General features: G+C 41.1%; 2 protein-coding genes across 4 annotated transcripts in view; one reads left to right on the plus strand and one right to left on the minus strand.

The window, feature by feature from the left end:
• LOC105483242 (solute carrier family 25 member 12) overlaps window positions 1-21,439 on the minus strand; it is a 227,773-nt gene that overhangs the window by 162,836 nt on the left and 43,498 nt on the right. The window lies entirely within an intron of this gene.
• The window catches only part of LOC105483239 (histone acetyltransferase 1), a 67,895-nt gene that overhangs the window by 18,251 nt on the left and 28,205 nt on the right, over window positions 1-21,439 (plus strand). For both annotated transcript variants that reach the window (XM_071072936.1, XM_071072935.1), the window contains exons 3-4: window positions 7,125-7,200; window positions 13,385-13,505. In XM_071072936.1, coding sequence (XP_070929037.1) covers window positions 7,125-7,200; window positions 13,385-13,505 — 197 coding nt within the window. The remainder of the gene's footprint in view (window positions 1-7,124; window positions 7,201-13,384; window positions 13,506-21,439) is intronic.

Below are 21,439 nucleotides of genomic sequence, written 5' to 3' on the forward strand. Positions count from 1 at the left end.
TTGGAAGCGACTTCTTTTTCTTTTCTTTTTTTTTTTTTTTAAGACAGAGTCTCATTTTATTGCACAAGCTGTGTGCTGTGGCACAGTTATGGCTCACTGTGGCCTCAACTTTCTGAGCTCAAGCAGTTCTGCCCGGGACTACAGGCACATGCCACCACACCCAGCTAATTTTTTATTATTTGTAGAGGAAAGGGTATCACTGTGTTGCCCAGGCTGGTCTCAAACTCTTGGACTCAAGCGATCCTCACACCTCAGCCTCCCAAAGTGCTGGGATCACAGGCATGAGCCACTGCGTCCGGTCAAGGTGACCTCTTTGACCTGAATAATGAAACCAGAAAGCTGTTCAGTCATGGCAGCCGCTTCGTCCATGCATATACCAACACAAAATGACCAATTCAGTTTTCCTGATACGTAATCATTCAAAGACTTCAATAGTTCTGCAGTGTGGTATTGGTTGGCAAAAGAAGTATACATAACGTATCCTCATGCACATCCTCCTGAAATATATTGCACAAAAACAAGCGTTGTTGCCGTGTTGTCCACATTGGTAGACTCGTCAGCCTGGGTTGTACACCACGGTGACTCACCCCTCTCTAACAATTGTGCCTCAGCATCCCCTGCTATTTCATCAATTCTTCTAGTTATGGTATGAGCCTAAGGAGGAACATGTGCCACCTTTTGAACTGGAGCCTCTCCTAAAAGTTCATGACAAATGTCCTTAGCAGCAGGCAGGATCAACTCTTCACCAGTAGTAAAGGGCTTCTTAGTTTTAGCAATGTGGTTAGCCATTGAGAATGATGCTCTCAGTGCAGACACATTTGACAAAGTGGTGGCCTTCAGTAAATTGCTTCTATTCTTCATGTTCTTGAAGGTTTCGTGGCTTTGTTGGATAGCTGGTCAACATGTACTATACAAAGAGAGCTTGGAGAATGTGAATCACCTGTCACAGTGAACCCATAATTTAAGTAGGACTCTTGGTATTTTACATGCAGCTTTATTTTTGTTGGCAGTCTTAGAGTCTTCTGCTGTCTCATCATTGGGTCTTTCCCCTTTTTCAGAGAAGCTCTCCAGTGACATTTGTTTTTTACTCATTTTGGCTAGGGTTAGCAAAAAGACTTAACCAAAACTGTGACTGAGACAAGTGTACAGTGTGAGAAAGAGTCACAGATGGAAGTGGCAAATAAAATAATGGGTTGGCAACATGGGGACTAAAATAAATGTTGGATTCTGACTTAAAGCCTGCCACTAGATGCAGCTGTACAATGGAACTGCATGAATTCACTTGCCACTATAAAGCCTGCCACCAGATGCAGCTTAATTGTCACTAGCCACTCACTACTCACTGATATGGTTGGTGGGTTTTTTTGTTGTTTTTGTTTTTGTTTTTGAGACGGAGTCTCGCTGTGTTGCCCCGGCTGGAGTGCAGTGGCGCGATCTTGGCTCACTCCAACCTCCACCTCCTGGGTTCAAGTGATTCTTCTGCCTCAGCCTCCGGAGTAGCTGTGATGACAGGTGTGCGCCACCACGGCCGGCTAAGTTTTGTATTTTTAGTAGTGACGGGGTTTCTCCTTGTTGGCCAGGCTGGGCTGATAGGGTTTTCATATGAGTCTGCAAGCAATTGATTTATTATGGTCTCTATGCAGTCAAACCTCTCTGCTAACATTAATCTGTATTTGCATCCCCTCCCTAGTGCTGGTATCACTGCCTCAGCTCCACCTCAGATCATCGGGCATTAGATTCTCATAAGGAGCATTCAACCTAGATCCCTTGTATGTGCAGTTCTCAATAGGGTTTTTGCTCCTATGAGAATCTAATGCCACCGCTGATCTGATAGGAGGTGGCACTCAGGCAGTAGTGCAAGCAGTGGGGAACAACTAAGTACAGATGAAGCTTTTCTAGGTTACCCACTACTCATTTCCTGCTGTTCAGCCTGGTTCTTAACAGGCCACAAACCGATATATGGGGTTTGGGGACCCCTCCTATAGAGCAATAAGGTGCCATTTAGTATTCTAGACCAAGCTTCCATTTTTCTACAAAAGCGTGAGTGACATAGATTTGTTTTTGTTTTTGTTTTTTGAGATGGAGTCTTGCTCTGTCGCCCAGGCTGGAGTGCAGTGGCCTGATCTTGGCTCACTACAACCTCTGCCTCCTGGGTTCAAGCGATTCTCCTAGTTCAGCCTCCCGAGTAGCTGGGATTACAGGTGCACACCACCACACCCAGCTAAGTTTTGTAATTTTAATAGAGACGGGGCTTCACCATGTTGGCCAGGCTGGTCTCGAACTCCTGACCTCAGGTGATCCACCTGCCTCAGCCTCCCAAAGTGCTGGGATTACAGGCGTGAGCCACTGTGCCCAGCTGTGACATAGGTTTTTAGTACTTATTTTGAATTGTTTCAGTTTTTTATACTGTTTATTTTTTCTGGGTATCGGGGTAATACATATTTTGCAGAAAATTTGGAAAGTACATAGAAGTTTATGAAATAAAAATTATCCATAATTCATCACTCAAAATACCTACTTCTGTATTATAATTTGGGTTATTTTCTTCTAGTATTTTTTATTATATATTCATTTCTATTGTTTCTCTTTTATAAAATCGAGGTTACCATATCATGTTCTGTTCACTTTGCATTGTGAACATTTTTCTGTTTGTCATGATAACATGTTTAATAATTATGTAAGCCATTTCATGTATTTACTGTAATTTATTTAATCATTCACCTGTGACATTTGGGTTGCTTGTTTGCTGTGCTGCCATAACTGCCTTATAAAGACTTGAAAATATTTAATGTTTCTGATATCCTAGAGAAAGTTCACATTATATACATGTTCTCAAGTAACATATATATATGTCACACTGATTGAACCTTAAATCCGCTAAATACCAACTTTTAGTTCCTGTCTTCTGTGGACCTAATTTTTTATTATTAAATATTAAAATATTAAAACTCACTAATTTGGATGACGGGCATCAGAAGAAGGCCAATCTGAATTTTAGAAATAATTATCATAAGTAGGCTTAAGATAACTTTTCTTACTCATTACTTGTTCTTTGTGTCTTTTTACCCATCACTACCAAAATGTCATGTAATATACATATTATATTTGAAAATTAATTTTTCAGAATTTCTAGATATTTCCAAACATTTTCAAACACTAGAGATGTAGTAGTTGTGAATTTTTAGGTTAATGAGTCTGGACATACTTGACTATTTTTTTTTAACGATTACAGGCATAAAAAAAATACAGTGCTGGCTGGGCACGGTGACTTTGCCTGTAATCGCAGCACTTTGGGAGGCTGAGGCGGGCGGATCACCTCAGGAGTTTGAAACCAGCCTGGCCAACATGGCGAAACCCCATCTCTACTAAAAATGCAAAAATTAGCTGGGCACTAATTTTTGGGTGGTGGGTGCCTGTAATCCCAGCTACTCGGGAGGCTGAGGCAAGAAAATCGCTTGAACCCGGGAGGTGGAGGAGGTTGCAGTAAGCCAAGATCATGCCATTGCACTCCCCCGCTTGGGCGACAGAGAGAGAATCTGTCTCAAAAAAAAAAAGGAAACTAAGCAATGTCTGTGATCCCATCACTCTGCTTTTTCAAATCTTAACATTTGGCTGCATTCCTAGACCTCTTTTTTTTCTTTAAATTTTGTTATGAAAAATTTTAAACACAGAACAATTGAGAGAATAAAACAATACTCATGTATATTTAACACCTTGATTCAACAGTTAACATTTTGCCATATTTGCTTTAGTATGTGTGTATTTTTGCTGAATTATTTGACAGGAGGTATCTAAATATCACGACACTTTCCTATAGTGTATCTCCTAATATATGGACATTCATATGTATATACCCATAATACTGTTATCACACTTAAGAAAATTAATGGTAATTTTTTTCAATACTGTGTAATTTCTGGTTTCCCTGGTTGCCATCAAAACACTTTAATAGCTTTTTAAAAAATTAGGCCAGGCATAGTGGCTCACACCTATAATTCCAGCACTTTGGGAGGCTGAAGTGGGAGGATGGCTTGAGCCCAGAAATTGGATACGAGCCTGGGCAACAAAGTAAGACCCCCATCTCTATAAAAACTTTAAAAAATTAGTTGTTCATGGTGGTTTGCGCTTGTAGTCTCAGCTATGTGAAAGGCTGAGGCTGGAAGATCTTTTGAGCCCAGGAGTTCAAGGTTGCAGGGAGCTGTGATTGTGCCACTGCACTCCAGCCTGGGTGACAAGGAGACCCTGTCTCAAAAAAAAAAATAAAAATAAAAAAAATTACTTAAACAAGGATCCAGTAAGGGATTATGTACTGCATTTGGTCATAATGTTTCTTAAATAATCTCTTTTAATGCAGAGCAGTCCCTTTCCGTCCACATGCAACTTTTCCCCTACATGATATTAATTTATTTGGGAGAGTAAAGTCATTGCACAGAACTATTAGATAAATCTACATTCTGGATTTGTATATTTCCTTTTGATGTTAGTTTAACTTCCTCCTCTATCCTCTGTATTTCCGGCAAATTGGAAGGTAAAAAGCTTGATTAGATTTAAAATAAAAAATTTTGGTGAGAAAACTTCATGGGTGATGCAGCATACAGTTGGTCCTTGAACAACACTGCTTTGAATTGTGTGGGTCCACTTACACACGGATTTTTTTTTTCTATCAAATGCAGATAGAAAATACAGTGTTTGGGACACCAGACAGAACTACAGGACTTGAGTATCATGGATTTTGGTACAGTCAGGGGTCCTGGAGCCAGTCTCTTGAGTATACTGAGGGATGACTGTACTTCATATTGCATTGAATCAGGAGGCACATAATGTTCTGTCCCACAATGAACGATGCTAAGTTAGATCATTTGGAAAGTAGGTGACTACCAGATCTCTACAGTGAAAATATACCTTTTCTTCTGTAAATTAGTAATCTGCTGGTGATACTTTGGCATGCAGGGAATGACCTGGTCTGTGAGGACAGTGTTAGAAATTTTTCATCTACAATTTATCTTCCCCCCCCCCAACCCCCCGAGACAGAGTCTCTCTTGGTCACCCAGGCTGGAGTGCAGTGGTGCAATCTCAGCTCAATGCAACCTTCTCCTCCCAGGCTCAAGCGATTCTCATGCTTCAGCCTCCAGAGTAGTTGGGATTATAGGGACCCACCACCATGCCTGGCTAATTTTTATATTTTAGTAGAGACGGGGTTTCACCATGTTGGTTAGGCTGGTCTTGAACTCCTGACCTCAAGTGGTCTGCCTGCCTCAGCCTCCCAAAGTGCTGGGATTACAGGTGTGAGCCACTGCGCCCAGCCCTGCAATTTATCTTTTTATTCTTCAATTGCTTAAGAATTGTTCAGCCTGGCGCGGTGGCTCAAGCCTGTAATCCCAGCACTTTGGGAGGCCGAGGTGGGCAGATCACGAGGTCAGGAGATGGAGACCATCCTGGCTAACACGGTGAAACTCCGTCTCTACTAAAAAATACAAAAAACTAGCTGGGCGAGGTGGCGGGCGCCTGTGGTCCCAGCTACTCGGGAGGCTGAGGCAGGAGAATAGCATGAACCTGGGAGGCAGAGCTTGCAGTGAGCTGACTCCAGCCTGGGTGACAGAGTGAGACTCCGTCTCAAAAAAAAAAAAAAAAGAATTTTTTAATGAATAAAATTTTCTTCATAAGATAAATTTTATCAGGAAAATGTCCAGTATTTCAGTACTCACAACAAATACAAATAAAAATAACAAAAGGATACCCATTCCATCTTAGATTGATAGAAATTAAAGTTGAGGGTACAGAGTATCCTTGAGTACAGCAGAGTGCTTTCAAGGATGTAGGGAACAAAGGAGTTTACAAACTATGGGTATATAAACTGCTTGTGGGTATATAAACTGTTAAAATATTTTTATAGGGCACTTTAGCTATATATATAATTTTTTTTTTTTTTTTTTGAGACAGTCTCTGTCGCCCAGGCTGGAGTGCAGCGGCATGATCTTGGCTCACCGCAATCTGTACCTCCTGGATTTAAGTGATTCTCCTGCCTCAGCCCCCCAAGTAGCTGGGTCTACAGGCATGCGCCACCACAGCCAGCCAATTTTTTTTTTTTTTTTTTTTTAAGAGAGAGAGAAGGTCTCACTCTGTTGGCCAGGCTGGAGTGCAGTGGCAGGATCTCAGCTCACTGCAACCTCCGCCTCCTGGGGTCAAGCAATTCTTCTGCCTCAACCTCCCAAGTAGCTGGGATTACAGGTGTGTGCCACCATGCCTGGCTAATTTTTGTATTTTTAGTAGAGATGGGGTTTCACCATGTTGGCCAGGCTGGTATTGAACTCCTAACCTCAGGTAATCTGCCCATCTCGGCCTCCCAATGTGTTGGGATTACAGGCATGAGCCACTGTGCCTAGCCTAATTTTTGTATTTTTAGTAGAGACGGTTTCACCATGTCAGCCAGGCTGGGTGTGAACTCCTGACCTCAGGTGATCCGCCTGCCTTGGCCTCCCAAAGTGCTGGGATTACAGGCATGAGCCACTGCACCTGGCCACTTTAGCAATATTTATATAGCAATATTTATACAAATATTTTGGTACTCTCCCCCTAGTTTTTTACTGCCAGGAATTTCCCCTGTGTATACTTATAAAAGTACAGCAGGATGTATATAAAGATGTCATTGCAGTATTACTTTTTAATAGCAAAAAACAAACATGAGAACAACATAAATGTCATCTAGTAGTCAAAAAGAATGACTTCATCAAACTCAGGTTATTGTTATTATCAGAATGTTTCTTACAGCATCCTGTTTTCATTTGCTGTAACTTTTCTTATCTCAAAGTGTCTTTTTGTTTTTCCTTTACTCTTTGCATTGTGCATAAACATATGGAAAAATAAAAATAAATCACGTGCCTCTGTCATACCTCGCCTTCTAATTCTTAGAATAAGTAAGCACTCAAAGTAATATTTTAATTTTCATTGTTCATTAGTCTCTTGAGAATACAGTGTAAATAAATCACATAATGGAGAAGTGACACTTTGAGTAAGAAAAATGTTGGCTGTATCCTAGTTATACTGAAATTCATGGAATAGAAATACCTGTCACCTTCAATATCTTTAATATCTTTAATATCTCTATTTTTTGTCCCTTTAAACAGTTCGTTTTCCTGAAGATCTTGAAAATGACATTAGAACTTTCTTTCCTGAGTATACCCATCAACTCTTTGGGGATGAGTAAGTAACTTAGTAAAATGTTTGCCAAATTAGTGTGGAAAAAAAATTTCATTCTTTTTCTTTGAGGAAATCAAGTTTTATTTTCTTTGCTCTTATTTTTTATGTGGTTTATCTTAAAATATATGTTATAACGGTGTTTTTTTTACATTGAGACACCGGTCATTTTAATACCTACCATTTAGTGCTATAAATGCATTATTTAATTCTCACAACAGTATTAATAATGGTATTATTATTTGCTACTTTGTATATTGATGGAATTGGATAATTGTTCATGAACATACAAATGGCTGGAGTGTAGACTTTAGGCAATCTGACTCCAGAGCCCATAATCATAACTACTACTTTTTTCTGCCTACCATTTTGCTAAATTACTTCTAGTAGCATGTATTCCCCTAAAGCTGTAATAGAAAGCTTAAGTTGTTGTTCTGTGATTAAATAAGCAGTTGAGAGAAGTTTGTTTATTTATTATTTATTTATTTATTTATTTTCGAGATAGGGTCTCACTCTGTCATGCAGGCTGGAGTGCAGTAGTGTGAACCTCCTGGGCATAAGCAGTCCTCCCACCTGAGCCTCTGAGTAGCTGGGACTACAGGCACACACCACCATGCCTGGTTTTTTCTTTTTTCTTTTTTTTGTAGAGATTGGGTCTTCCTGTATTGCCCAGGCTGGTCTTGAACTCCTGGACTCAAGTGATCCTGCCACTTGCACCTCCCAAAGAGCTGGGACTACAGGCATGAACCACTGTACCTGCCCTGAAGTTTATTTTTTAGAAGGAACTTTAAAGATATGTCCCAGGCCGGGTGCAGTGGCTCATGCCTGTAATCCCAACACTGTGGGAGGCCAAGGTGGGCAGATTGCCTGAGGTCAGGAGTTCCAGACCAGCCTGGCTAACATGGTGAAACCCCGTCTCTATTAAAAATAAAAATACTAAAATTAGCCAGGCGTGGTGGCACACACCTGTAGTCCCGGCTACTCGGGAGGCTGAGGCAAGAGAAACACTTCAACCCGGGAGGCAGAGATTGTAGTGAGCCGAGATCTCGCCACTGCACTCCAGCCTGTGCGACAGAGCGAGACTGTATCAAAAAAAAACAAAAACAAAATAAAGATATGTCCCAGTATATTTAACACTGCTCTTTAATTTCCTATACTTTGATTACATCATTGAAATAGTTACTTTTTAAAAAATTTTGAAAACATTTCACATTTGCAGAAAGTTGCAAGAATTGTACAGTGATCTCTGTATATTTTTTTTACCTGGATTCACCAGTTGCCATTTAGCTACATTTGCTTTAATCATTGTCTCTTCTTCTTCTTCTTGTTGAATCATTTGAGAGTAGGTTGCAGATATATCCTGATCCTTTACCCCTCATTTCTCTTCAGTATGTATTTCCTAAAAGTAAAGTTAATAATCATGGAAGAGTTGTAAAAGTTCAGGAAATTTAACGTTGATATAGAGTCTCGCATTGTTGCCCAGGCTGGAGTGCAGTGGTGCTATCTCAACTCACTGCAACCTCCGCTTCCTGGGTTCAGATGATTCTCTTGCCTCAGCCTCCCAAGTAGCTGAGCTTATGGACGCCCGCCACCACATCCAGCTAACTTTTGTATTTTTAGTAGAGACAAGGTTTCACCATCTTGGTCAGGTTGGTCTCAATCTCCTGACCTCAAGTGATCACCCACCTTGGCCTCCCAAAGTGCTGGGATTACAGGCATGAGCTACCTACCATGCCTGGCCTGATACAGTACTATCTTCTAATATACAGTCCATGTTTCGGATTTTGTCAGTTGATTTCTGGTAATTCTTTTATAGCAATTTTCTCCAATCCTGGATCCAATACAGAATCATACTGTATTTCGTTGTCATATTTCTTCATTCTTCTTTAATCTGAAACAGATCCTCAGCATTTGTTTTTTCCTAACAGACATTTTTGTAGGGTATAGGCTAATTTTGTAGAACTGTTATATTGGATTAATTTGATTGGTTTATTTGTGATTAAACTCAGATAATGCATATTTTTGCTGTGCCATTACAGAAATGGTATTGTGTCCTCAGTGTATCAAATCAGGAAGTCCGTGATATCACTTTGTCCCTTGTTGGTTAAGTTAACTTGGGTCACCTAGTTTAGAGGTGGCTGCTAGGTTTTTCCACTATAAAGTTAATGTTTTTTTCCTTTGTAATTTATAAGTAGTTTGTAGGGAGATACTGTGAGACTGAAAATAATCCTGTTTTCCATCAAGCTTTCACCCAGAAGTTTTAGCATCCATTAATGATTCTTGCTTGAATCATTTACTATGATGATTGTAAAATGGTGATTTTGTAACTCTTCCATACTTTTTTCATTTATTAGTTGGGCGTGCTACTATAAGAAAGAGCTCTTCTTCTTCCCTTTATTTATTTATTTATTTATTTATTTATTTATTTATTTATTTTTTGAGACGGAGTCTCACTCTGTCGCCCAGGCTGGAGTGCAGTGGCCCGATCTCAGCTCACTGCAAGCTCCGCCTCCCGGGTTCACGCCATTCTCTGGCCTCAGCCTCCTGAGTAGCTGGGACTACAGGCGCCCACCACCTCACCCGGGTAGTTTTTTGCATTTTTTTTTTAGTAGAGACGGGGTTTCACCGTGTTAGCCAGGATGGTGTCGATCTCCTGACCTCGTGATCCACCCGTCTCGGCCTCCCAAAGTGCTTGGATTACAGGCTTGAGCCACCTCGCCCAGCCTATTTCTTTATTTATATCAAACTCAGAGATTTTGTTTTTGTTTTTGTTTCTTGAGACAGATCTTGCTCTGTCACCCAGGCTGAACTGCAGTGGTGCGATCACAGCTCACTGCAGCCTTGAACTCCCAGGCTCAAGCAGATCCTCCCACCTCAGCCTCCTAAGGAGCTGGGACCATAGGTGGGTACCACCATGCCCAACTAATTTTTAAAAATTTTTTGGCCGGGTGCAGTGTCTTACACCTGTAATCCCAAAATTTGGAGAGGCTGAGGCGGGAGGATTGACAGAGCTCAGGAGTTGGCAACCAGCCTGGGCAACATGGTGAAACCATGCTCTACTAAAATACAAAAAATTAGCCAGGTGTGGTGGCGTGCGCCTGTAGTCCTGGCTACTCGGGAGGCTGAGGCAGGAGAATTGCCTGAACCTGGGAGGCAGAGGTTGCAGTGAACTGAGATTGCACCACTGCACACCAGCCTGGGCAACAGAGCGAGACTCCATCTCAAAAAACAGAAAAAAAATTTTTCTTTTAAAAAGAGATGGGGATCTCCCTATGTTGACCAGGCTGGTGTTGAACTCCTGGACTCAAGTGATCCTCCTGCCTTGGCTTCTCAAAGTGTTGGGATTACATGCGTGAACCACCGCACCTGGCTAAGGATTCTTTTAAAATTCAGTGAGTTATGTACAGTCTGTTTCTGCTACTAATTTTGATGCTCAAATTATCCCAGATTTGGCAAGTGGCCACCCTTTCAGACACTTTTGATTCTTTCTGATATGTCCTTATAATTTTGGTGATACTTTACTTTCTCGCACAATAAGATGCTTCCAGATTCATCTTGTACTTTCCCTATTAGTTCTGTAGTCAATCAGTCTCCCATGGAACCCCTGGTTTGTTGTAGTAGGAAAGGGTTATTTAGACATAGTGGACATTTAAATATTTCCCTTCATGTCTTTTTCCCCCCATGCATTATTTTAACATCATTGACATATTTCTTTAATGTGTGGGAGTTTTGGGGTTTTTTGTGTGTTTGTTTTTTGAGATGAAGCCTTGCTCTGTTGCCCAGGCTGGAATGCAGTGGCACGATCTTCTTGGCTCATTGCATCCTCTGCCGCCTCCCAGTTCAAGCGATTCTCATGCCTCAGCCTCCCAAGTAGCTGGGACTACAGGCCTGCGCCACCCCACCCAGCTAATTTTTTTTTTTTTTTTTTTTGTAGTTTTAGTAGAGACAGGATTTTGGCATGTTGGCCAGGCTAGTCCCAAACTCTGGAGCTCAGACAGTCTGCCCACCTCAGCCTCCCAAAGTCCTAGGATTACAGGCGTGAGCCACTGCACCCAGCTATATTTAATGTGTGGCTTTTTGTTGTTGTTGTTTGCTTGTTTTGTTGAGATGGAGTCTCACTCCGTCGCCTAGGCTGGAATGCAGTGGTGCAATCTCAGCTCACTTTACCCTCCGCCTCCCAGGTTCAAGCGATTATCCTGCCTCAGCTTCTCGAGTAGATGGGACTACAGACATGTGCCATCACACCCAGCTAATTTTTGTATTTTCAGTAGAGACAGGGTTTCCCCGTTGGCCAGGCTGGTCTTGAACTCCTGACCTCAGGTGATTCACCTGCCTTGGCCTCCCAAAGTGCTGGGATTACAGGCATGAGCCACTGTGCCCAGCCTTAATGTGTGTTTTGTTTTGAGATGGAGTTTTGCTCTTGTTGCCCAGGCTGGAGTGCAGTGAATGGCGCAATCTCGGCTCACTGCAACCTGCACCTCCTGGGTTCAAGTGATGCTCCTGCCTCAGCCTCCTGAGTCACTAGGATTACAGGCACCTGCCACCATGCCCAGCTAATTTTTGTTATTTTCAGTAGAGATGGGGTTTTGCCATGCTGGCCAGGCTGGTCTTGAACTCCTGACCTCAGGTGACCCACCTGCCTCGGCCTTCCAAAGTGCTGGGATTATAGGTGTGAGCCACTGCACCAGGCCCTTATTGTGTTTTTAAGTCAACAAATGTCTCTTCCTGCAACGAATTTCTTGTGAATTTTTCATTATTAATGTACAGATTAGGCATTTTATGTGCTTTCACATATTAATAATTATATCTTATAATACATAAATTAATGCCAAAATTTCAGCCTTTTATATTTTAAACAGGTTTTACTTTATTATAAAAATAATATTTTCTCTTTGGAGTTCTATCTTTAAAGAGACATTGTTTTATTCTCTACGTTTTACTACTTTAAAAAATGTGTATAGTAATATCTTAGTGGATAAGATCTAGTTTTACAGATAGTGCTTCTTTTTAATTTTTTGAGACACAATCTTGCTCTGTTGCCCAGGCTGGAGTGCAGTGGTGCAATCTCAGCTCACGGTAATCTCCACCTCCTGGGTTCAATCTATTCTCCTGCCTCAGCCTCTTGAGTAGCTAGCTGGGATTACAGGCAACCACCACCACACTGGCGTTTTTTTGGTGTGTGTGCGTGTGTGTGTGTTTTTAGTAGAGATGGGTTTCACCGTGTTGGCAGGCAGGTCTTGAACTCCTGACCTCAAGTGATACCCCCCCGCCTCAGCCTCCCAAAGTGCATGACACTGCTCCTTTCAAACACTTTTCTTTCACAATTCACTTTCTTAAAAAATCAGAATACAGCTTTATTGCGATATATACTGTGCAATTCATTTATTTAAAGTGTACAAATCAGTGGTTTTTAATGTATTCAGAGTTGTGCAAACACAGTCAATTTTGGAACATTGTCATTACTTCCATCAGAAACCCTAGAATTCATTAATAATCATTTTCCTTTACCCTGACCCCAGTCTTAGGCAGTCACTAATCTACTTTCTGTCTCTATAGATTTACCTATTCTGGATAATTTAGAGTTCACTTTTTAGAAGACTTTTAAGCTTGAAAAAGGAATATTAAGCATAAATGTGATGGCAGGGAACAGGGGTGGAAAAATTAGCAGCAGTTCCATATCTGCCTGTTGAGTTCGTAGAGCAGTTTACTTGTGGTCAGGTAGGTGCTATCGCTGCAGCTCTGGATTTTGGTGATTCAGTAAGCGGTAAGTTGGAGGGACTGGTCCAAGGCTTGGTAGCTGCTTGCTTAGCCAGCTCCTAGTTTAACACTACTTCTCTCATTTGAAATGCCTTCTAATACTGGTAATAGTAGCAGCAGCGGCAACAGTAGCAATAGTATTAAATGTCTGACATTTATTGAGTACTTATACAATGTGCCAGTTTTATAAGTAGTTTACATGTATTAACCTACTCTTTTAACTCAAACAACATTCCTGACTTAGGCAACATTCCTGAGTTATTCTATTTTAGATGAAAACTGAAGCACATTTTATTGTAGATGATTTTTTAAAAAAATATATAGTTTAAAATCTTGAAACTGCCCATGAAGTTAAACTTGTTTATATGTAGGGTTAATACTTTTTAATGACTGCAGAAATTCATTCTCATTATTGCTATTTTTTCCATTTCAGTGAAACTGCTTTTGGTTACAAGGGTCTGAAGATCCTGTTATACTATATTGCTGGTAGCCTGTCAACAATGTTCCGTGTTGAATATGCATCTAAAGTTGATGAGAACTTTGACTGTGTAGAGGTAAGAACAGAAATGCTTTTTTAACTGTTTTCCAATTGAATTTATTTTAAAATAGGTTTTAGGCCAGGTGCGGTGGCTCACACCTGTAACCCTAGCACTTTTGGGGACTGAGGGGGGCAGATCTTTTGATCTCAGGAGTTCAGGACCAGCCTGGCCAACATAATGAGACCCCATTTCTCAAAAAAACCACAAAAATTAGTGGGGCGTGGTGGCATGTATCTGTAATCCCAGCTACTCAGGAGGCTGAGGTTGGAGGATGGCTTGAGCCCAGGAGGCAGAGGCTACAGTCGGCTGAGATCATGCCACTGCACTACCGCCTGGATGACAGAGCTAGACCCTGTCTCAAAAACAAAACAAACAAACAAACAAATAGGTTTTAAAAATTAAAGGTTTGGGCTGGGCGCAGTGGCTTGTTCCTGTAATCCCAATGCTTTTGGAGGCTGAAGTGGGAGGATCTCCAGCCCAGGAGTTGGAAACCAGCCTGGACAACCCAGTGAGACCCTCAGCTACTTGGGAGGCTAAGGTGGGAGGATTACTTGGGCCCAGGAGCTTGAGGCTGCCAGTGAGCCATGATGACACCACTGCACTCCAGCTTGGGCAACAGAACAATACCCCATCTCTAAAAAAAAAAAAAATTAAGGTTTGAGGGAGGAGAGAATCTGTTACGTGGTAGTTTTAAAATGACATTCTCAGGCTGGGTGCGGTGGCTTACACCTATAATCCCAGCACTTTGGGAGGCCAAGGTGGGCGGATCACCTGAGGTCAGGAGTTCGAGACCAGTCTGGCCAACATGGTGAAACCCCATCTCTACTGAAATTACAAAAGTTAGTTGGGCTTGGTGGTACGCACTTGTAATCCCAGCTACTTGGGAGGCTAAGGCACGACAATTGCTTGAATCCAGGAGGCAGAGGTTGCAGTGAGTTGAGAATACACCACTGCACTGCAGCCTGGGTGACAGAGTGAAACTGTCTCAAAAAAAAATTAATTAAATAAAATCATATACTCAGTCTGTAGTTATGGAGGCATTTGCTGCCCTGTCATTACAGTTAACCCTGTGATCATGATCGTGTTCTGTTTCCTGCATGGACCTTCCCCATAAAAATTTTTGCCTTTGTGACCAGAGTTTTATTTTTTTTGCCAACTTTTGTTTTTTATTGTGTTTATTTCCTATAAGTCAAAGATGGAGGAGGGAAATAGCTAAATTTTCCACTTTTACTTAGTGTAGAATCTATTGAAGTTTCTCTTGCTGCATTTCTAATCCCACACATTTTGCTAATATATTCCTTTATGAATGGAATACATGGATGCTCAAGCTGATCACATTATAAAACTATTTAAAGTGAGTGGATCTAAAGGGGATAAAGGTAAAGAGAGAGAGAAGGCTGGGCACGGTGGCTCACGCCTGTAATCCTATCACTTTGGGAGGCTGAGGTGGGCAGATCACCTGAGGTCAGGAGTTTGAGACCAACCTGGCCAACATGGCGAAACCCCGTCTCTACTAAAAATACAAAAATTAGCTGGGTGCAGTGGTGCATGCCGTAATCCCAGCTACTCCGGAGGCTAAGGTGGGAGAATTGCTTGAACCCAGGAGGTAGAGGATGCAGTGAGCTGACATTGCACCACTGCACTCCAGCCTGGTCAACAGAGTGAGACTCTGTCTCAAAAAAAAAAAAAGAAAGAAAGTGCCGCTTCTACTGAGGAGACTGAGGCAGGAGGATCCTTTGCGGCCAGTAAGTTGAGGCTACAGTAAGGTAAGTATGATCATGCCACTGCACTCCAACCTGGGTGACGGTGAGACCCTATCTCTTACAAAAAAAAAAAAAAATGGCCAGGCCTGGTGGCACATCTGTAATCCCAGCACTTTGGGAGGCCAAGGCAGGTAGATCACCTGAGCTCAGGAGTTCAAGCCAGCCTGGGCAGTATGGTGAAACTCCATCTCTACCAAAACACATACACACACAGATTTGCTGGGTGTGGTGGTACGTGCCTGTAGTTCTGGCTACTCTGGAGCCTGAGCTGGGAAGTTGGCTTAAGCACAGGAGGTGAAGTTTGCAGTGAGCTAAGATTGTACCACTGCACTCCAGCCTGAGTGACAGATGCAGACCCTGTCTCCAAAAAAAAAAAAAACAAAGAAGTGCCTCTGGTTGGTGAGGGCTTAGAACAAAATGAGGAACATGTGTTTGGCAACTGGAGAAAAGGATATCCTTGTTTTATAGTGGCAGAAAGCCTAGCTGAGTTATGTCCTGCAATTATATGGAAAGGAGGACTTACTGTAAGCAGTGAACTTGGATGTTTAGCTGAGGAGGTTTTTATGCACAGTATTGGAGGTGTGGCCTGATTTCTGGCTGCTTAAAGTGAGGAAAGAGATAAATTGAGGGAAGAACTATTAAACAAAAAGGATACAGGAGTTGATGATTTGGGAAATTCTTAGCCTATCCAGATTTCAGAAGACACTAGTTAGCATATTCATTGTCAGGAAAGTGGGAAGTGTGTTCTGGAGAGAAAGCCGTGAGTGTGACAGGATAACCTTTTGCTAGTGCTGAAGGGATTAGGCATGTGACTCATGGGTCTCCTCAGTTGTCTCAGCAAAAAGCTGGGAATATAGATCTGGGGAACATCTGTGGAGGACCCTCTTGTCTAATGGTATGAACCCTCATGATGTACACAGGTGACTCAAGGGTTTTGAGAATTAAAACTTTATAGTGCAGCTTGGACTGACAGGACAAAAATGAAGGAAGGCTGTATGAACTCTCCAAATTCCACAGATAGGAAACAGGCTGATAAAACTGCTCAGTTGCAAGCATGTGCTACCTTTAAAGAAAACGGAAGAATGACTCTGAGGGCAAAGCTTTGGGTCCAGAGGGTGGAGCTGCAGGGCACAGTTTTTTTTTTTTTTGAGACGGAGTCTCGCTCTGTCGCCCAGGCTGGAGTGCAGTGGCCGGATCTCAGCTCATTGCAAGCTCCGCCTCCCGGGTTTACGCCATTCTCCTGCCTCAGCCTCCCGAGTAGCTGGGACTACAGGCGCCCGCCACCTTGCCTGGCTAGTTTTTTGTATTTTTTAGTAGAGACGGGGTTTCACCGGGTTAGCCAGGATGGTCTCGATCTCCTGACCTCGTGATCCGCCCATCTTGGCCTCCCAAAGTGCTGGGATTACAGGCTTGAGCCACCGCGCCCGGCCAGCACAGTTATTCTTAGGCCTTGAAACCTAATGGAATTTGCCATGCTGAATTTTGAAATTGCTTGATAGCAGTGGCTCCTTTTTTCCTTCCATTTTCTCTTCTGGAATGAGAGATTCTATAACTGTTGTCCTATGCCTATCCTACTATTGTCTTTTGGAAGTGATACTGTTTTCTAATTTCACAGGTTCATAGGTGGAGAGGAATTTTGCCCTACGATGTATCATAGCCAGAGTCTTACCTGTAGCTGATTTAGATGATGAGATGTGTGACTTTTGAACTGATTATATCTAGATGAGATTTTGGACTTGAGTTGATATTATAATGGTTGAGACTTTTAGGAATGTCTGGATAGAATGAATGTATTTTGCATCTGGGATGGACATGAATCTTTGAGGGCCTTAAGAAAATTTTATTTTAGACTTGTTCTGTTTCAGAGCATTCCTTAAGGGCATTGAAACTTCATCAAGCGTTACTTCACAGAGGTGATTTTTTTAAAGATTAAATCCCATTTTGTCACTAAATCATATGTATAAAATTGAAAGTTAATTCTTATAGCAAAATCTCTTTCCTTTGCACTTATAAATCCAGCAAGTTTTAGTAAATTATATCTGATATACTGTTGGTAATACTGTGTTAGACACAAGTATGGAAAACGAAATATATTACTTCATACTGTATGTCATAACTTTCTTCTGCAGAAGTAGCAGTTCCTAATGAATTAACAATGAAACCAACTTTTTCAGGGCTTTAAACTGACTTTAACTGCTGACTTTACCTCTTTTGCCACCCCATACCCCATCTATATTTTTGGTTAAAACCTCCTCTCATTACTGGAACTGACTGACTTGGCCCTTTTTTATTATTTACATTTTGAGGGATTTGTTATATTGTAAAGGTTTTGCCCAAAGTCATACAACTAGTAAATAATCAGTATTGGACTAGGAGATGATTATTCAGTGTTAGTATGCATAATATATAATAATACCTTGATTAAAAGATGTTAGGAATATTTTTGACCTGTTCTAAGAGGATCCAGGCTCTTGTGCTTACTGCTTTTTCTCTCTCTCCCTTTTTTTTTTTTTTTTTTTTTTTAATTTTAAGTTCTGGGATACATGTGCAGAACATGCAGGTTTGTTACATAGGTATCTTTCTCCTTTTTACCGTGTGTTTTTTTTCCCCTCATTAAAAAAATTTTTTTTAAAAATTTTTTGTAGAGGTGGGGTCTTGCTATACTGCCCAGACTGGCCTCAAACTCCTGGCCTCAAGCAATCTTCCCACCTTGGCCTTACAAAATGCTTGGGATTACAGGCTTAAGCCGCCGTACCCAGCCTTCTCCTGTGTTTTATGCCATGCACTGCCAGTTTACTGCTATCATTGTAAGGGGCTTCACACTAGCAGACCCCTTATGGTTAAAAGTACCATGTTGGTGAGCTTGATGGAATCTGATTACTTCATACTATATGTCATAACTTTCTTCTGCAGAAGTAGCAGTTCCTAAAATATTAACAATGCAACCAACTTTTTCAGGACTTTAACTTCTGACTTTACCTCTTTTGCCAACCCTATGCCCCATCTATAACACAAATTATGCATAGCATGAAAAAGATCTGAAATAAGTTTCATGTAATACAAATTGTGCATAGCATGAAAAAGATCTGAAGTAGTTTCATATTCATTCAACTTTAGTACTAGAAATATTTTGAGTACTACTTGTTTTTTGTGTGTGTGTTTTTCCCCACTTCCCAGCCATGTTTGAGATGACTGAGCTTGCCAGATAAATAGTATGTCACTACATTTAATATTTGTTTTAATATAGTTTGTGTCCCAGGACAACTTTTGAAATTGTGCAGATACAGAAGTGATTCTGAGTAATACTGTAGTGGTTTGATGTTTGAAAAGATTTAATCTTAGATGAACTAGCATTTAACACATTTATTAAAATAGAGTTTTTTCATAATCAAATATATAGATTGCTAAATTCTCCAGACCCAAGCCCAGCTAGATATTCTTATTAAAAATGCAGGTGATATTTTTCCTTGTGTGTAAATCCACTGTTGGAGGGTTTTTGTTTTTTACAGTTGCAGCTGATAGCACTGAATTGATTTCTTCCAAAGGAACTATTGACTTAGTTATAGATAAATCTTTTAAATACTTCATGCAGTGAAAATAGCTGTGTATTTGCATTGACATCTAATTGTTCCATTCTTGAAAATTAGGTTTTTCCATTTAGAAATACTGTGTTAGGAGTAAGGAATCAATATTTTATAATGTCTTTTTGTAGAGTTACTTATTTGCTTTGTGGTCAAAGATCACTTATATTGAGTATTCAAACAAAGACTTTTTTCCCCTTATTAAAAACGATTGGGTAGGGGATACGTGGGTCATGGGCTTGCGTCTTCTATCTCAGTTTGCAGTGAGTGTTCATTCCATAGTGCCTTCTGTTCTTGATGCCAGCGATACAGTGGCAGACAAAGTCATGGAGCTTACGTTCTAGCCAAGAGGAACAGTCAGTAAACAAAATAGTAAATACACAAATTCAGGTAGTATTATGAGGATGCATTTTGCTCATTTCTGAATAATGAAGGAGGAACCAGCCATGTTATAAGCTGAGGGTAAAACTTACTAAGCAAAGGGACTAGCAGGTACAAAGGCTCTAAAAAATATAGCATTTTTGCTAAAAAATATAGATTAACAGGGTTAAATCATGGTGATGGAGAGAGGGGTAGGAGATGGTTGAAGGGGATGCAAAGCTAGATCTGTAGGATCTTCTGTGATAGGTGTTTGCAAGAAATAAGAGTAGTTGGTGTTCTTCAGAGGCATTCTTAAGTAGGTAGAGGTCATAAACGATGTGATTTATATTTTTAAAATATGATTCTAGCTGCCGTGCAGAGAACACACTGTATGGGGCAAAAGTGAAAGAAGAGAGACTGGAATATTGCAGTGTTAGAGGTGACACTGGACTTAGTTGTCAGAGTAAGGAACATTTTGGAGGTTTGCTGTTGAATTAGATGTGACAGATGAGGAAAAGAAACAAGGAGAACCCCATTGCCCAAGCAACGGGGGTTCAATTATGGTACTGTTAACTGAGAAGACGATAGAAGAAATAGGTTTAAGTGGAAAATATCAAAAATTTTATTTTGGATGTTAGGTTTGAGACTATATATTAGGGCTTTGCAGATCATACTACATAGGTGGTCAGCAGCCATAACATCTGCTTAGAAGTTATGTATTAGGATTATGTCGTTACATTAATTTTTAATCATCCATTCTTTTTCTTTTCCAAGCTGAATGCTCTAGTTGCACCTAAAATCCTTTTTTTTTTTTTTTTTTTTTGAGACGGAGTCTCGCTGTGTCGCCCAGGCTGGAGTGCAGTGGCCGGATCTCAGCTCACTGCAAGCTCTGCCTCCCGGGTTTTTACGCCATTCTCCTGCCTCAGCCTCCCGAGTAGCCGGGACTACAGGCGCCCGCCACCTCGCCCGGCTAGTTTTTTGTATTTTTTTTTTAGTAGAGACGGGGTTTCACCATGTTAGCCAGGATGGTCTCGAACTCCTGACCTCGTGATCCGCCCGTCTCGGCCTCCCAAAGTGCTGGGATTACAGGCTTGAGCCACCGCGCCCGGCCTACCTAAAATTCTTTAGTCACAATTAAGATGCCTATAAAATCTCTACTAGCCATCATCTTTAAAGGAAACAGTTCTGAATTTTACAATACAATAAACTTGATTATTCAGACACTGATGATTTTTTCGTCTGGTTGTCCTTGACCTTTGCTTTTATTAACACCTCCTGTTCTGTGCTTGTAGTGCCAGCTACTCTGTAGGCTTACTCAGGAGGATCATTTGAGGCCAGGAATTTGAGACCAGCCTTGGTAACATAATAAGACCCTGCCTCTTAAAAAAAAAAAAAGGGGGGGGGGCTGAGCATGGTGGCTCAAGCTTGTAATCCCAGCGCTTTGGGAGGCCAAGGTTGGCGGATCACTTGAGGTCAGGAGTTTGACAACATGGTGAAACCCTGTCTCTACTAAAAATGCAAAAATTAGCCAGGTGTTGTGGTACATGCTTGTGATCCTAGCTACTCGGGAGGCTGAGGCAGGAGAATCACTTGAACTCGGGAGGTGGAGGTTGCAGTGAGCTGAGATCATGCCACTGTACTCCAGCTTGGGCAACAGAGCAACACTCCGTCTCAAAAAAAAAAAAAAAAAAAAAAAAAAAGCTGGGCATGATGGCATGCTCCTGTAGTGCTAGCTACTTGGAAGGCTGAGGCAGAAGGATCTCTTGAGCCCAGGAGGTCAAGGCTGCGGTAAGCTATGGTTACACTACTGCATTCCAGCCTAGGTGACAGAGCAAGACTCTTGTCTTAAAAACAAAAACCTCCTGCCTTCTCTTGGGTGTAATTTCATTGCCTTTTAGTGAAGTGGTACGTAACTAAGATTGTTGTCTTCCTAATTGCTAGCATTTTTGGGAACGGTTTGATACAGGAAGTTGAAATAGGTGGATAAAGTTTGTATTAACTGTGAATTTCAGTTATTTTATCCTGGTGTCCCACTAATTGGATTGAATTTGAGAGTAGATAAGAGCAGATTTAAAAAATTTTATGGAGTGTTTAACCTCTTTCTAGGAAAATCCTACATACTTCCAGAAATTTCATCTTGAGGAAATGAAAATATCTTTGGTAGACTAGTAAAATTTCAAATTGTGACAGTGTTCTTGATAAGTAATACTTTTTATGAAATATCATAAAGAGCTTTAAAAGTATA

The sequence above is a fragment of the Macaca nemestrina genome, chromosome 11 (genome assembly GCF_043159975.1).
Source record: "Macaca nemestrina isolate mMacNem1 chromosome 11, mMacNem.hap1, whole genome shotgun sequence".
NCBI lineage: Eukaryota > Metazoa > Chordata > Mammalia > Primates > Cercopithecidae > Macaca > Macaca nemestrina.